At 41.3% G+C, this 17,697-nt stretch overlaps 1 protein-coding gene across 1 annotated transcript; it reads right to left on the minus strand.

Annotated features, from left to right (window-relative positions):
• Nucleotides 1-394: 394 nt before the first annotated feature.
• On the minus strand, nucleotides 395-17,558 carry DCTN4 (dynactin subunit 4). The gene is made up of 13 exons (XM_035105677.3): nucleotides 17,351-17,558; nucleotides 12,839-12,909; nucleotides 11,904-12,082; nucleotides 11,483-11,526; nucleotides 10,557-10,664; nucleotides 7,379-7,452; nucleotides 5,724-5,836; nucleotides 5,492-5,601; nucleotides 5,264-5,337; nucleotides 4,664-4,718; nucleotides 3,914-4,021; nucleotides 3,363-3,460; nucleotides 395-2,661 (listed from the first exon to the last, which is right to left on the minus strand). The coding sequence occupies exons 1-13, from the start codon at nucleotides 17,483-17,485 to the stop codon at nucleotides 2,448-2,450; spliced, it is 1,383 nt and encodes a 460-aa protein (XP_034961568.1). The 5' UTR covers nucleotides 17,486-17,558; the 3' UTR covers nucleotides 395-2,447.
• Between the last annotated feature and the right edge of the window lie 139 nt (nucleotides 17,559-17,697).

Below are 17,697 nucleotides of genomic sequence, written 5' to 3' on the forward strand. Positions count from 1 at the left end.
TTCTCTTGAGCCAAAATTGGCTGTAGCTCAAGTGCAATTCCAGGAGCTTAATATGATCTACCTCACCCTATGGCAGCAGTTGGCTGTATCAGCTGTTCTCACACACACACACCTGTCTTCGTTAGGAGCCAATAGCAGCTTATGTGTGGCTCTCAATGATCTCTCAAGCAGGCACTGATGAGCAGACACCTGTTTAGGTCCATCAGTGCTACTGTATCAAGTGCTCCCACAGCATTCCTCATGCCAAGCTTCCGCAGCTTGTGTTTTGCCCATAGTAGGTACACTTAAAATTGCTGCACTCCTAAATCCAGTGCAACACCATTATGGCAGATGCTGTCCTCTACATTACACCCTAAGCATTGGTGCTATCAGAAAAAAGTACACAATAAAGAAATGGCTTTGTCTGCTTCTTTATTTCAAGTTCACTACATTAAGTAAAACAATAAGGCAACACAGTCATTTTATTAATATTGATAAAGGCAGAGTGTCTCCAGTGTCCTCTAGTGAGGATTCAGTGAGATGTTTCTGCAGAAGTGTGGAATACAGAGCAGAGTCCTAAAAGATTAAAAGGAAAAAGCTTCCAATGTATGCCCCAACTTTCCTATATGTTTTGCAAGGAAGCTTCGGGTGTATATCACTTCAGCACAGCAACAGCTCTCGAAAATGAAGTTCCAAAATATTACTCAGCCAAGAATTAACTTGACAGAATTAAATCGGGTTAGTTTTGAGTTATTTTAAAAACTGAGATCAGCAGACACTAAACACTACACATTTAAGAATAAACACTGGTTAGACTTCTTAAACTCATGCTTTATATTGTGTATAGTCTACGTAGGTCTTGTGAACATCAAGCTTCTCTTTTTCTTTACATCCATTGCACAAACTGGATAAGGTGCCACCTTCACCCAAATGCTGCCAAACAAATGAAGACTTTTAAAAGACATACCTCTGAACAACTTGCAATCTACAAGAAAAGCAGCTTCCCGACAGCCTTGAGCCCATTTCCCAGTTATGGTACTTTAATCCAAGATGGAAATACGCATTCCTTTCTGCCTGAGGCTACAAAATAAGCTCTCATATTGTAACACACACCTGTTGACAACAGTATTCAATCATGTGATCTGCACATGCCCCCATTACTCCCAGGCTACAACAGCAGAGCCCTATTCAAAGCACTCCTACATCTGTTACGTAGACTGGAAATTATAAGCAGAAAAAGCAGCCGAGTTCCACCATATGCATTTTTCTTCTCAGTAATCTAACAAAAAATATTAGCCAAGAAGTTTGTGTTGGAACATCTCTCTGCATTTTGTGTCTGTGTGTGTATGCAACACTGCAATGCTGAATTTATGAGTATGGGTGGAAGATTAGAGCCAAGCTCTGGGAATTAGAGTTTACAACCATTTATTTCTTCAATTTGCTAACAAAGCCTTGTGAAAACCATTCACTTTTTCTTATAATGGTATGGAAATCGAGTATTAAGTACATTGAGTGCAAGGATGCACAGTGGGCGCTTGTAGCTACTTTCTCAAGAGATTTTAAACTTCAAAGCATACCAAAAGTGATCTCACGTATCAAAATTCTCAGCTATCTTTGGTCATAAACCTATTCCTAAATAAATAATTTAACAAAAAACACATAAATGCTTCCCACAATGGCACCCCTGCTACAATAAGTGCACTACAGCAGCATTTTCATTTATGGACCATCCTAGATCCTCTTCCATTTTTACACCTGCATCTCCCAAAAGACTCCTCCCCACAAAAACCTGCAGAATATTGGGAGGAGCATTCAAATGCCTTTTTTTCTTGCCTTTCCCTAACAAAGTATGCAGGACAAGATAACATCTTATGAAATATCAACTTCTGGTACATGAATAAAAGGCCAACAAGTGCTATTGGAAACAGATGGCACATCCAATTGAAGGTGGAAGCAAGAGAACATTATACTGCTGCTGCTGCTGCTTGCTGTTTTACTCTAGATGGTGCTACTGCAGCCTTGGAATAATTTTTACTGTGAACAGAACCTACCACAAGGGGGGAGAGATGTTGGCATTATGTAATACTAGCTTTGCAAAACGGATGCAGAGAGTGCCAAGTAAGGTCGTCTGCTGGGAAATTCCATGCCATTTTATCAAGGAGCAATACGACGACAAAATGTGCACGGCAAGCTTTCTGCTACAAAGCTGACCAAGCGTGGGGCATTTGGGGGGGGGGACCATCCATTCACATAGGTTTTGCAGAGAGGAGAGTCATCCAACAGCGCGGCTCTTCTCTTCTAATCCGACCTCTGCATCTTTTGGCTGAAATTTGTGGTGTGCAAGTACATATCTGATGGGAGCCTCTGTGAAACAGTGCCTTCAGCATTTTGTCAGGATGCATTCTTCTATAGAACAGTGACACAATGTAGTGTGTGGCCATCGTTTAGGTTCCAGTTACAGACGAGTTTCATGGAAGCAAAGGGCCCAGGCTGAGCTCCACGTGGTGATTGAGCCAGATGACCTCACAACTCTGATCACTTTCCTCCGTGGGCCGGATAGGAGCGGCAAGGTTTTTGAATTCATGTTTCATCTTAAAGCTCACAGTAACTTCTCCCTCTTCTTTCTGTGGAGTGACCTTGATGAATATCCCAACTTTGTTAGCCTTCCGGAAGGCTATGATGCTGCAAAGGAAGAAGAGAGGCTTTAACATAATTCCACAACTCTTCCCTGTGAGCTACATCACTAAGAAAGTTTATTACCGGTAGTTGCTTAAGCCAACTAGAATAACTAGACAGAACTAACCAAATACATGGATTTGCCCAGTGCTAAAAGATGAGTTCGTGGGTATGCCTGAATTTGAATTTTCAAAAAGAAGTAAGAGAAGCCCTTCTGAATCAGGCCAAATGTCCACAAAATCCAGTATCTTGCTTCAAACAGCCAGCCAAATACCTCCAAGAATCCCACAAGCAAGACATGAAGTCAACAGCCCTCTTCCAAGGCTGCTGCCTAGAAACTAGAATTGACACATATTGCTTTCCTAGCAACTAGCATTCAGAGACATACCAGCACTGATATATCCATCCTCCATGAATCTGTCAAATTCCCTTTTAAAGGGATCTCAAGGAAGGCTCTAATTTTTGTTTTACATGAAGCACTTCCTTTTGTCTGCCCTGAATTCCCTGCCAATCAATTTCACAGACCACCCCAAGTTGGGGGTGGGATGTTTATCTATCAACTACTTTCTAAATTCCAAACTACACACCAGAGGAAAATAAATACTGTGCTCTCAGTTGCCAACCTGACAAAAGCCAACACCATCAACCACCAATGAATCATGGTTGACAAATGGATACACAGGTCTGTAAGATATGGAAAAGCTTACTCGGGATCATCTTGAAAATCTTGAGGCTCTGCCAGCTCATCATATTCTGCTGCTGCATCTTTGCCAGCCAGAAGTAGCTCTTTGGAAGGAACCACGACCTGAAAAACAGGTATGTAGAAAATATGTTTTGGAACAAGTAGCCAATCATCATTCACCCTGCTTTCCCTGTAGTCTATATAAGTAATGGAGGGGGAGAGATTGCCTGTGGCCAACAGCAAGAAACAACACTGGCACAGAAATACCCAATACGTCTTCAGTGCACATTTCCATCATCATTTATTATATATTTATATCCTGTCCTTCCTCTCAAAAGGAGCCAGGGGAGCAAAAATGCACAAATGATTTTTTTAAAACCCACCTAATATAGCAAACTCCTTACTGGTTATGGCATCCACATCGGTACCAATACTATGTGGAAGGCTTTTTTGCATAACTACTTATAAATCCACCTTAAGTCTTCAAGAAGACAATGACAGATGGCTATTTACTGGAGCTTCCAGCACAGCATCAAACTATGGCCCAGAATCTATGCCAGTAAGAAGCTGCAATACCTTAGCAGTACTACTGGTGTCATCAGGATCACCTTCCTCACATTCTTTCAGTGTCACATGGGTGAGATTTTCCACTGGATTGGTGAGAGTTAGAAGAACCTGACTCTCCTGTGCAAATGACAAAGGAAAAGATCACTCTCAGTAAGAATCTTTCACCCTGCTTTTACGCTGTTGCAAAAAACAAGTTTCTGCCTTCCACTGATGCCTCTAAAATTCACAAATTTATCACATTTAAAAATCAGCTAGTCTTCCAATCATTCAGTTAGTGATTTAGTGTTTATATTTGTCATAGCAAGCATTATATTACAAAAGGCATTCCCTCATATATACATGAAAAGGAGTTGTGCTTCAAGATGGTGCTTTTTAAAATGTCATCCAATTATTCGGGAGGGGGAAGACTTTTAGTTGATTAAAGATCTCCCCAGTTCATTCATCCAATCAAATAAACATCAATTGCGGCTCTTCTGAAACTATGGCTTGCTCAAACCATGATTTGGTGTGGTGTCTTAAATTGAGCCAAGGTTATAAAAAATAATGCATTCAATATGAAAAGCTATATAAAATAAATAAAAAAGGTGGTTTAACATTCACTCACATGCAACCTTCAAAACTCCAAGCTCCCAGAAGGCGCAAGCCAATGGTCATAAAAGATGGGAGTTGCAGCCCAATAACTCTGGAGGGCCACTGGTCCTCATCCCTAGTTTAAAATCCCACCTCTAGAAAAACACGTCAAAACACACAAGAACAAACCTTCATATAGCGCAGATTAGGAATAGACATGATTCTCACTTCTGGGATATAGTTGCTACAATACAAATAAAAGAAAGTAAATAGCAAATTCAAGTATGAACCGAATGTCTCTAGACTTCTGACTGCACTTTCACTTTTTAGATATCTGGCTTACCTTTCAACCCAGAATGGGTTCTTAAGATGGTGATGTTTTAAAAAGTGGAAAAAGTAGACGACTATGAACACATGGTTTAATTTTTTGAAAAGGGAACTGTACTGTAGATTAGCCACAACTTCCAAAGTTTTAACTGAGACTAAATGAGAACATGGGGCCAGACTTAAAGAGGTTGGTTTAAATGACATTTCAAAACGGGAGTTTGTAAACCAAGTAGCCCTCTGTACATAGACTATATGTACCTTCATGTAGAAGACAAGTCACTAGTGTGTCAGAGGAAATGCTAGGCTAGATCCCTGTTCTCTGATATCCCAGTTTGCTATGTGCTGTGATTTCTGTTTTAAGAGCTCTCACCTACAGTCTGAAGCGGAACAACTGAGGAGAAAATAGAGACCCAACCGTAAGTGCCATAGATTGTTGCTTCCACCCATTTCCAAAATACTTACACGGCTACCAGCTGAATTTTGAATTTGATGGATGTAGGGTTGAACTCTGGTTTACTCAAATTGTGTTCACATTTCTAGGAGAAACGAACATTAACAAAATGTGTGGCCAAACTGCAGACAACAGCCTACAACTATAAATGCTACCACTGAGCCTTTTTTTTTAAAAAAAATAAACACCAAAAGCAGTAGAAGTAGAGACTAACATATTTTTCAGAAAAGTCTACATACCCGGCACCGAAGGGAGCGTTTGATCAGAAGATGCTTATGACGTGGGTAAAGTTGAGAAGCACAGATGGGCTGGAAGTCTGGCTGGAGGAGGCGCTGCCGTAGGGTTGTCACTGTTCAGAGTACAGAAAGTTTATAAAGAAAAATCAGTTTTGAGCAATACGAAAGAGTGACCACCACCTGAACACATCAAGCTGGGGTAGGAGAGCACAAGAGATATGCTAAGAGCTACTACCTTCTGTTAGATTGATTGGTCGTGTGTAATAGTCCTCAGGTAAAGGCTCCACTTCCTCCACAGCCTGAGCAGGTTCAATTTTTATCTCCTTCTGGTCCTCTCCATCTTTCAGCCTGAGGCAAGAAAGAAACCAGCTGCTTAGGATAATCAGAAAGGTTGCTTAGAAGTAACTGAGCACAGTAAAACCTCAATAATATTACAATTACTGGCTAAATTAAAGCTTTTGCAGAGCAACTGTAAGCAAGCTGCTGAATGACATTCAGACCTCCTAACAAGACCTAGAACAATGACACAAGGCTACAGAGAATGAGTGGGAGAGAACTTGCTCAGCCAGGTGAAGGTGAAAATTGATGTGCTTTTCAAAACTATTTCTTGAAATGTTCCCATCTTTGAGATAATACCATAAATGAAATTGGCATGTAAATATTATAAAGAAAAAGTTACCAACATTCACTAGCCTTAACTTTCACTAATTTTGCCATCCTTAAATGCCACATCTTTTTTTAAAAAACTTCTTAAGTACAGCTGTTCTAGGAATTAGAGGATTAACAACAAGAAAAAACACAGAAAGGGACAAAAAAGGAGATTGCATTTAATGCTGTCCTTCCATTTATGGAGGCTCCTCAATCCAGAGAAGGCTTCTGCTGACAGAAGGGGAAGGGAGGTAATTTCCACAAATTCCTCCTCTCTCTTATTTTCATTTCGTTAGCAACATTTATATAGTGCTTACTTGTAAGAAAACTTCTAAGCAGTTTACAAAAATATACAGCCCTCCATGCCACCTCATATAATACTTTGGATCCCCACAACCTCCTGGCAATGAAGAGCTGAAGAGGGAAGGTGGAACCAGCAAAAAACAAACCCTACATACATACAAAAAAAGAAAGAAAACCAACCCACAGCAGGGGTGGGGTGAGCTGTTCACAGTGAACAATTTAGAATGGGAATTCTCTCCCCCTGCTTCCCCCTCTCCCCCTGCTTTCAACCTTTCCCTAACAAAATGGCCTATATCAAGCCACACAGAATTGCATGGCTGAAATCCCAAGGCACACAGGGGCTTACTTCCAAGAACACATGCACAGAAACAGGGAACCTTAAAGAGAGCCACATGATACATTTAAGGCACATCTAATGCACATTACTGTACCCCAAAGAATCCTGACATAGATATAATTCCCAGCACCTGTAACAAACTACAGTTCCCAGGATTCTTTGGGGTTTTAAACATGTGTTTTAAATATGTACCAAATGTATGGTGTGGATATGCAAAAAGCACCTGAGTTTGTTTCCTCTGAAGAGAAGGTCAACAACAAAAAGATAGAATGAGCAAATGCTTCTGGGTATACAAGAAAAGATGATGCAAACAGTACAGTAGCTGTGTACTGCACTAGCACAGATAATCAATCGCAGGTACAAAACCTAAGGAAAGAGACTGGTAGCAGTCACATTTCACATTGAACTGAGAAATGGACCTCTTTTTTAAAAAAAAGGGGGGGGAGGGCAGACTCCTCCTGAATATAAGCTGCAGAGTCTTTGGATCACTCTTGGCAGTCTGCAGGCAATTTAATTGCACCGTAGATGGGCAGCAATGGGCAAGCTTGTGAAATTACACCATTTCACCTCTAGTCATACATATAAAAAGGTCTAGCACTCACGAAAGTCCTGTGAGGGCGCTGATAGGGGCCCCGGGCCTCTGACGCTGGAGCCTGGTTCCAAGGCCATACTTGTCCTAGGAAAGAAGTATGCAAGGAAAGTTAGGTCTGTTGATGGAAACAAGTTCACGTGGTTTCTGACAGCTTGAGGGGCACAAGGGATCAAGCATGCACACACGCACACGCACACAAAGGCAATGTACATGGTTTTCTCTGTTCAAACGGTCTTTTAGTAGCTTGATTAGTAAAATAAAATAACTGATCAAATGCTGGAAGAGGGATGCAGCATGCCACTGAAACAATCCTATTTTAAAAAAAACCTCCTACCCTGACCTATTTTCATGTGACAGCTAATGTAGCTTACTCAGAGCGTAACTGTTCTCATACTGGGTATAATTTTGTGACAAAAATATATTTGACTACAGTTAAGACACCACTGGACAGAAAGAAATACATGGTATGACACCCAACTGATTTTACAGCTCAGATTAACTACCATCTGGCAAGGTATTCACTGACAAGTTGCTACAATTCAACTAGTAACAAATATATAGAACTGTATCAACAGCATGGTGGATATACAGCTGAACTTCCCTAGTCATGTTGGCTGGGCTGTAAGTCCAACCTCATCTGGAGGTACTGTACCAACTTGGCTACTACTGTACTAGAGCACTGGACTAAGAACCTACCCAACAGAGAAGACTTGCACAAATACTTATTTGCACACCTGTTTCCATCCATTCACGGTTCTTTGGATTCAGTGTTATCCTATAACAGGCATCCCCAAACTTCGGCCCTCCAGATGTTTTGGACTACAATTCCCATTATCCCTGACCACTGGTCCTGTTAGCTAGGGATCATGGGAGTTGTAGGCCAAAACATCTGGAGGGCCGCAGTTTAGGGATGCCTGTCCTATAACCACCCTGAAAAACAGAGAAACAAAGATTTGCCCACTGCTACTCTGGAAATCATTGGCTGTAGGGGTAATGGGATGGGGATTTCAACTGAAAATTTCCCAGGAAGCAGTCCTGTTACATCCTGTGTCATTTTGTAAGATGGTGGTGCATGTCATTTTAGGAAGAAGGAACATGCACTTGGAGAAACAAGGTGTACTTCTCTCTACCTGTATGACCTATGATATTACATCTAAGTCAGAGAATACTTCTAATAATGACTGTTGCTTAAGATAAGATAAGATATCTTTATTGTCATTGTCCCCTTGCGGGAACAACGAAATTACTCGGTTGCTACATCCACTCAGATAAAGCATTCCGCATAATCCAAAATTTAAAAACCTAATTAAAAACAGTAAATATAATACAAATAACAAGTAAAATAAGATGACTTCAAAGTCCAGGCTTTCCATTTAAGGCCAAAATCGCTCTAGAGAAGAAACTGTTTCTGAGACGGCTCATTCTTGCCTGCATAGTTCTATATCTCCGTCCCGATGGCAGGAGCTGAAACAAATGGTGACCAGGGTGCGTTGGATCTCTTGATATGTCTAGTGCTTTTCTATGGCACCTGGTGGTATAGATTTGTTCTAAGGTGGAGAGTGGGCAGCCAATAATTCTCTCTGCTGTTTTAATAATTCTACACAGCCCTGCTCTGTCCTGAGAAGTACAGCTTCCGTACCACACACATAAACCATACGTGAGCACGCTCTGTATGGCACAGTGATAGAAGAGACAGACATAATACAAAAAAAGCTTTGACGTTTTAAAATGTAAAGCAGCAGGGTTGTAGACAGCAATACAGATGCACATACTTTAGGAGTGCAGAATTTTGGGGGTGGGGGATTACATGAGCAGGGACCAAACACCCCCAAAGAAGGGACGTGAATATAAATAGCACCCCTATCCCAGGAAATCCTGCTGGACAGAACCGAACCCTGAGCCCAGTCTATTAAAAAAAAAAAGTACTCTGCTCACACACCCAGCTGGTTCGAACATCACAACAAGCTGGTTTATGGATTAATCAGACAAATCCCACCTGACTGCAGCTCAAGTCCCTATGTGGCTTCTTCCTTCCACAAGCTATAGTATGGCTTGTTATGTTGCCTGAACCCAAAGTTACTTACAGGCAGGCAGTGAGCCAGAAATAAACCAAGAACAAATCTTAGTTGATTTCTAGCTTGCTGCTTGTGCATGTTCCTAGTTGAGACATCACAGCAAACCAAAATATGGGTTGCGTTGGGGGAGAAGCCGCACAGGGACTTGTGCAGTATAAGGGAAGACATGTTCACAATTAAACCATGGTTTAAGATAAACCGAAGCTTAGCATGTGTGAACCAGCTTGCTCTGTTAGCAGGGACTTGAACTGGCAAACATCATTCTTTATACGGACAATGAAAATGTACTCAAAGTCCATAGCAATAGGTCTACCAGCCTTGCTTGGAAAGCTCGGCTCATTAACTGGACGCAAACTGGACTTCAACTGCAAGCACATCCAAGACCAGAAGGCTGAGTACACTAAATATTGACATACCAGTAGAATGCAAGTGGTTTCAAAGGTTTTAACACTATCAGAAACTGAAGGGACTTACCACTACATGTATAGTGTGTTGCTGCGGAGAGCCCCCAAATTAGCAGCAGGTAACAACGGAGACAAGAAAAAAGCAGCAATAAAGACAAAAGCAAATGCACAGAGCAAGCAGGTTATACGGGTATCCAAGAGGTAGGAAGCATATGCAAAAATATTAAGCAAAAAAGTAAGCCTTTCAAATGACACAGGCTGCACAGCTGAAAACTGAAATGAAATATTGTCACATCTTATGATTTCTAGCACACAGCAAGTTTGTGTTGACGATGACTAGGCAAGCAAATATTTAGTGACTGATCAGTCAGTATTATAAAACTGAAAGCAGGAGCATCTGGGCCTAGCTGATTTCCAGCCCAGACTAATTCTTGCTCTTTTTAATACAATCCTGGGTTACTTGAGGGATTTCAAATGACAGATGTCTACATTTCGGTAGTGGACAATATCCCTTAATAAACGGCAAAACATACTGAAATCATTCCATACACAGATGTTTGGAACTTGTTCTTGGAAGATTATTGATCTGACATGATTCTTTTTTACAAGTCTCAACTAAAAACAACATTTATGCCTTTAAAGTTTAAAAAACCTGTCTTCTGATTCTGCCCAAGAGTTCCAGAATTCTGTATTTGTTGTCCTAGCTCACCGAAAAAGCAAGGGGCATGTAGGGTCTGCGTCGAACCAACTTTTTACGATCCCTCTCCATCTTCTCCTTCTGAGCCAGCTGTTGATAATACTCGACCAGTTTGTTAATCTGAAAGGAATGTCAGTTTAAGATGTGAACTGGAAGAAAAGCTGGCAAAGTAAAGGTTAAACAAAATGGTGGATATACTTTTTTTGGAGGGGGGGTCCCTTTTTGTTTTTTCCTTAGTTGAGCTGCAGCAGCAGCTTCTTGCCCAACTCCTGACATCACTTAACTGACCCAGTTAGCTAGCCGTGCCATACACATCCTAACAATTTTACCCACTGCTCTTTCCTCAGAGAAACTGAAACAAGAAGCTTGCATTACATCATATCCTACTCTTAGGTGGAGATGAGCTACGCCCTACATCTCAAAGTCAGGGCCAGACAGATAAGAAGGCCAGCAGGAAAAAGAGCTCTCATTCTCAAATAAGTGCTCTGTACAGAGTAATTCATGTTAGTGGCAATGCGTATGTATGAGAAGGTTCAAATCAGTGTAGTATATAAGAGCTGGGGAAGAGATGCTGATCTCTGCATGACACAAGGTCTGTGCCAATTCCTAATGACTGCTAGTTTAAACTGCATTCCAGCAGCTAATGAGGTCAATGTAGGTGGGCCACTTCTCAAAGAATGCATGTTGTGGAAAACTGCTTGGACTACTTGGTATGTTTTGCTCATCATAATGTCATCCCCAGCCCCAGTTTGATGCTACAGTGCTAAATCAATTGGGGAAAGATGCAGTCTAGCCTCAACCATGCAGGACTCATCCTTTCAAGTTTAATTAAATGTTGATTCTCTTCTGTGAGTTAAGTTAAGAGATAGACAAGAGCAGACCCAACACAAAGACTCTTCTTTTTCAGGCTACTCTATGAAAGAATTCCTTTTACGTACCTTCTGAGTATGTGGATTTTCTGGCTCCTGCCAACCTCCACTGGCTGCAACACAACAAAGCATTTTTTAAAAGGCTGGTGGGTGTGAGGGGAGGGAGAGAGAGCTCATACATGCACTGGACAGAGAAAATGAAATATATGCAAAATTACTGCCTGCTTCTCTCCTCCTCTCATCTAACCCAGACTACAGTTCATTAAATCTGGTATCATTAGTATCAACGTGTCAGATACCAAAAGCTTAAAGTTCTTGTGCATCACAAGAGGAAAGTGGCAGAACTACATAATATACCTGCAATGATGTGTTTCCTATACTTGTGTTTGAAGGTCAACATGAATGCAGGGGCACAGAGAAATATTTGTAAGAAATTACTGTCAAGTTTTCTAACACTTGCAATATTCATCTGAAAACTAATGCCACTCACCAACTGATTTATCTGCCATCCCAACATCTCTGGAAGTCCAGCGGCAAAAGCCACAGGCCAGGTAATAAGCCTTCTTCATTGTGGTCTTGGCTGGGTCATCAGGCAGCGGAGCAGGGATGCTTGTTGCTCGGGTAGAGAGTGTGTGCATACAGCAAGGACAGTCAAAACAGTTAGCACACCTGAACAGAGAGAGACCAGCATGGAAGTTTGACTCAAGTTTGTACTTGAACACCAGGGATTATACCTGGTGTTCAAGGCTCCTGATTTTATAACTCAGAAATTGCCTCTGACAAGTTTAAAAAAACTAAATTCTTTCCAAAGGTGTTACTATGAAAGAAAGGACTTTACAGAATCAGTCAACAAAAAACAAAGTAAGCCATTTCATTCCACTTCCATCACCCTTTGTGAAAGGCTGTAGGCAGTTTCAAATCTGGTCACAGTAAACATTCAAGATTCCACAAGTGCTCTGATCCACTGTGCATGTATTTCATAGAAATTCACAAAAGCATAGATGTCAATGTACGACAGATGTAAATTTATTCTGCAAGCCTTCTTGCAGCATGGGAGATCACCAGCAATTCCACAGTGTGCTTTTCTTGTGATTTCAAAAAAAACCCCACACACATTGAGAGTGTGAAAAGGAAACAGGCTTGTGCTCAAGTGTAAATTATTGCAGCATTACTTCTCCAGTACAGTCAGTACTTGGCAGTGCAGACTATAAACAGAGTGTGCTAAGTCAACCACACAAAAGCACTTTCCTCATCACAATGAGATCACATTGTAAATAAAATCCTTACTGAGAGGATTTTCAAAATTGTTTCAGATTCTTACTAAGGTGCTGTGGGCAAATATACACTGATAGAAGAGAGACTGTCCTAAAGCATGACAAAAGTATAGAGTAATGTGAGAATCACAGAAATAGCATGTAGTCTTACCTATTCTTCTTTAGCTTGGCTTCAGCTGATGGCATATTTTCCAAGCAACTAGGACAATAGTGAGAATCCACCTAAAAAATACAAAAAGGCCTTTTTCATTTTGTACCATTATCCTTCATCAGATGCTTTCCCAATACAAAACAAAAACAAAACTGTGAAATTTTTTAGAGCTGCACAGCATAGTAGGTAGTTCAAGTTATGAGACATCAAGTCCCCAATCTAATTCTTACCTTTGTCATGAATTCATCAGATGGCCTTAGGCAAGCCACGCCACCTCAGTTTTAAAGTGTAGTCTGTTAAGGATGCTAGGCATTGTAGCCCTGTGAGTGGGAAACGCCACAATTTCTAGGATTCTTTGGAGGAAGTCGTGCATAAGTACACAGCCTTATACCTGTACTTACACAGTAGTTATAATGAATACAAAGATTCCTTTATAAGGAATGTGAAATGTTGTCAACCCCCCCCCCAAAAAAAACACTAAAAAGTATCATCATCTTAAAACTGAGGTGTCTAGGGAATTTCTTGACCTAAACACAAAAAATTATCTTCAAACAACAGACAAACTGTTCTGGCAAAGTTATTCAGTCTTCTAATGCCCAGGAACTAAGCCAAGTATGATGACTGTCTTACTATTCAGATGGAATTTAACAATATGTTGCTGAACTATGTGCTAACAACCTTCCACCTTGCCACTCTCACAGATATCATCATCTCTATTATTCTGAACATTAGTGGAAATAACTGAGCAAATAATTTCCTGTTCACACTAAAGTACTTTATTTCCAACTCCTCTGAACCTTCGGTCCTTCCAGAATAACATAATGCTACTTCTTGTGACACTGTATATTTTAAAGATCATTTATAAGCAAAAGGGCACATTACAAACAAATGCATGTAATAAAACCCCACCTTTAAAAGAACCAGCAAAGATGAGGGGGTGCTTAATTTCTTCCATAAGCCTTAAGAATAAAACAGCCTTACTAGACTGATTTTGAATGGACAATCATTGGGGACAGTCAAATACACAGACTACTTCACCCTCCTGGGTCTCTTTTTCAGCTTTTCTGCTTTGATTATGCATTTGCATGCAGCTTCCCTTGCTTACTCAGGGTTCATACACCAGAACAAGGCATATCAGAATTCAATACCCACTTATTAAAGAGGTCCTACATATGAGTAGACATGTATAGAATTGCATTGCAAGGCATTCAAAAATAAACATTTCAGTTTTAATAATCTTAGTTAAATCCAGCGTAAATTAGGATTTCTGCACAGCAGCAAATATTCAGATCAGGAACAGTTAATAAAATTATGTTACTTTTTCGGAACATCAGTTCCATTTATATATATTTTTTAAAGGTCATCAAATTCAAGCCATGTATCCAATGCTTTATTCAAACAAAGAATTCTCAGTATAGAATCCTGTATCTTGCAACATCCACAGGACTATAATAGAGGAATGATTCCATTATACCAAATGAAGTCATTTATCATAATTTAGCAATGAATTAATTTTTTAGCTAAAGAATAGATGAAAATGAAGAAATGTCTAGGTGTGAATGAGGACAAAGAAACCAGCTCAGCTCTGAATCAAATGGGTATCAATACAGGGAATACAATGTATCTGCAAATACAAATTAAAAAACTAATTTAATAGTTATTACCTCTCCCTAAACTATTCTGCGATTTCTAGTTCAGTAAAGGAACCCTTGGACTTCTTGCAGAGAAAATTCAGCAACCTTCTCAAAGAACAATTCCAAGGATTCTTTCATGAGTCAGAACTGGAATAAAACCCGTAACTTGATCATGTAGATATTTTGGATTATTTGGCCTGAAATGTGTTCACTCTCTTCTGAGAGCATATACTGACTTGATGTATGGGAATCTCACATTCATTTCAACACAATGAAGAGATTTGTTCTGTAACCTTGTCTGTTGACAGGACAAAGCAGGTTTTTGGCTGTTCTGTTCACAGTATTTGATGCATATCAACAATCCAATGCTGTTCTCATTCTTCTTAGTTATACAGAACTGGTGAAAAACAGTGATATGCAAATTACCTGCCACTGTCTTTCTCCATCTTTTACATAAACACAGGAACACAGAAAGGTAAGGATATCTGTATATTTAAGCCTGTATGCTCTATTGTGACCAACAGTGTTTCACTATTATTATTATTATTATTATTATTATTATTATTACCAGGAGAAGTCTTCTCCATCACTTGCCACCTAACCCTTTTAACTGGAAATACCAGGGACTGAACTTGGGTCCTTCTATAGGTACAGCATGTGCTTCACTACTGACCTATGCGTACAAATGAATTCCTAACCTATCACATTGGCAGCTACAACTTGAAGACTTACCAACACATCTAAAATGTTATTGCAGTGTGTGTGTTTTTATACTGAAAGACTGGGAAATAATACAGATGTTCTTTACACAAGTCAAAGTTATCATGAAAAGAACATTAGACCAAGGTGTGGGCAGGCAGGCAGGTGTGACTTGTGAACAGAGTTGCAAACTTCAGCCCCCAACTATGCCAAACTTAGGTGCAGAAGCAGGCTCTAATCTTTAGATAGTTGTTAAGCCAAAGTCAAAAAGCAGCACGGCTTTTTAAAAGTTTTACAGCTACTTTACTTATTCTGAGGTTCTAACAAAGTAAAACATGTGTCCAGGCCTATTTAGTAATCTTATTGTCAAGGTAGAAGCTGCACTCAGGTTGGCACACTATGAACTGGCTGTCTCCATTCTCTACAGTTTAAAAGGGCGGAAAAGATTTAAGAGTGAAAAGAATTCAGCTAAGATATAAATAACAATTCTGTGTAACAAGAAAATTCACAGTCTCAAACTCCCTGGGTGGTACTCAACCAAGTTTCTCACACAGAGTAAATTAATGGACCCATCTCAGTTATGTTCATTAATTTCAACCGGTCTGCTCTGAGTAAAACTTAGCTGAATACCACCCTCTACATCCAAATAAAGAGGAGGAAAGACAGAATTTTTAAGACAATCAATTTGAGGTTGTGATAGGACTGGGTAATCAGAAAATGACTTAGCTAATCAGAAGAGAAAGAAACTGGTTTCTCCACCCCCTTCGTTCAGCCCGGACACTGAGGTCCAGCTCAAAGGGCCTTCTGGCGGTTCCTTCACTGCAAGATGTGAGGTTACAGGGAACCAGGCAGAAGGCCTTCTTGATAGTGGCACCCGCCCTGTGGAATGCCCTCCCATCAGATGTCAAGGAAATAAACAACTACCTGACTTAGAAGACATCTGAAGGCAGCCCTATTTAAGGAAGTTTTTAATGTTTGATGTTCTATTCTGTTTTTAATGTTCTGTTGAAAGCCGCCCAGAGTGGTTGGGGAAACCCAGCCAGATGGGTAGAAATAAATTATTATTATTATGTTGGTAAGAGTGCTGTATTTTATCCATAATCACTTCTGTGAGTTGAACAGGACACAATATACTACGGGTCAGCAACCTAAGGCCCATCCCTGCCACCCGCTCGGTAGGCTCACGTGCGCCGTGCCTTCCGCAACACTGGCTGGCTTCCCATTGGCAGCAGAAAGCTCCTGCAGCCAATGGGAATTTGTGCACGCCTCCTCCGTGCCAGAAATAACGTTTGCGCGTGCGTGCGTACTCCGGCCCATCACGGTGTCTGTGGGACCATGAACCGACCCAAGCCACAAAAACTTTGCCGACCCCTGCAATATGCTATAGAAATGGAGGGATGGGGCAGAAAACTCAAGCACCACACAGGCTGCTAAAAGAACAAATAAGAAGACTGAAAGCGATTTATTTTAATGTGCTGAATATACAGTAGAGGTAAAGGTAAAGGGACCCCTGACTGTTAGGTCAGGTCACGGACGACTCTGGGGTTGCGGTGCTTATCTCGCTCTATAGGCCGAAGGAGCTGGCATTTGTCCGCAGTGGAAAACCAGAGCAGCGCAGGAAACACCGTTTACCTTCCCCAGAGCGGTACCTATTATACAGAATATACAGTGTAGGAAGCAAAAAGGGAATGAGGGTGTAGCTAATTACACCCCCCACACACACACACACAGGGTAACAGCCCCCCCCATCATGTCTACTGCTTACCAAATGCTATACTGTAGAGGTTGTTGTGACTTAACTATCCTGTGCATAACTCAGCTTTTCCACAACAGAGCAACTGGCAGGCTCACACCACCCTAGGAAGCAACTGAGAGGCTAAGAAGGAATATAATTAAGAATACAACTCCAGTAATGCCAGACTATAAAATGAATAACTGGCATCCTGCAGTAGACATTAGAGAGAAGGCGACGGTACTACCACCATACATCATATATAAATCAAAGAATGATATGGACCCGCCTCCCTCTAATCCATCCATCTCCCCTAACCAACAGAATGAAGGGAAGCAGTGAGTGGCAGCTGGACGGGCCAATCAACGGGCTCTCGAGGCGTGGGATGCGGCGCCCTCCCTGCCCCCCTCCCCGTTCTCCAGCCCCGTCAGCCCCAGCCCGGTTTACCTCATGAGAGACGCACTCGAGGGACCGTAGCTCACTGCAGTAGCGGCAGAAATAGAGCTGCGAGAGCGGCATGCGGATCTCCTTCTCGCCCCGCACTAGGTACGAAACGCGCTCGGACTGCAGCAGCGAAGCCATTTTGGGAAGACGGGGACCAGCCCCAACCTCTCCAGCCGCTCGCCGCACCCAGCCGCCCCGACTTCCGTCACGTGACCCGGAAGCGCCCGTCGCTTGAAGAGAACCGGGTGGGCTGGTCACTTCCGGGTGACGCTCTCTTATCTCCGCCTGCTGTAACGTCATAGGAAGGGGAGATGAAATACTGTTAATGGGTGGTTAAAACAGAAAGATAC

Source organism: Zootoca vivipara, chromosome 2 (genome assembly GCF_965207765.1).
Source record: "Zootoca vivipara chromosome 2, rZooViv2.hap1.1, whole genome shotgun sequence".
NCBI lineage: Eukaryota > Metazoa > Chordata > Lepidosauria > Squamata > Lacertidae > Zootoca > Zootoca vivipara.

Excerpts from the sequence above, each read along its gene's own strand:
- DCTN4 (XM_035105677.3), bottom strand. The coding sequence starts at position 17,485 with ATGGCTTCGCTGCTGCAGTCCGAGCGCGTTTCGTACCTAGTGCGGGGC. Across the intron at positions 12,083-12,838 it reads GCCAAGCTAAAGAAGAATAG|GTGTGCTAACTGTTTTGACT; the intron begins GTAAGACTACAT and ends CTCTCTGTTCAG. Across the intron at positions 4,719-5,263 it reads AAAATTCAGCTGGTAGCCGT|CAACTATATCCCAGAAGTGA; the intron begins GTAAGTATTTTG and ends TTTGTATTGTAG.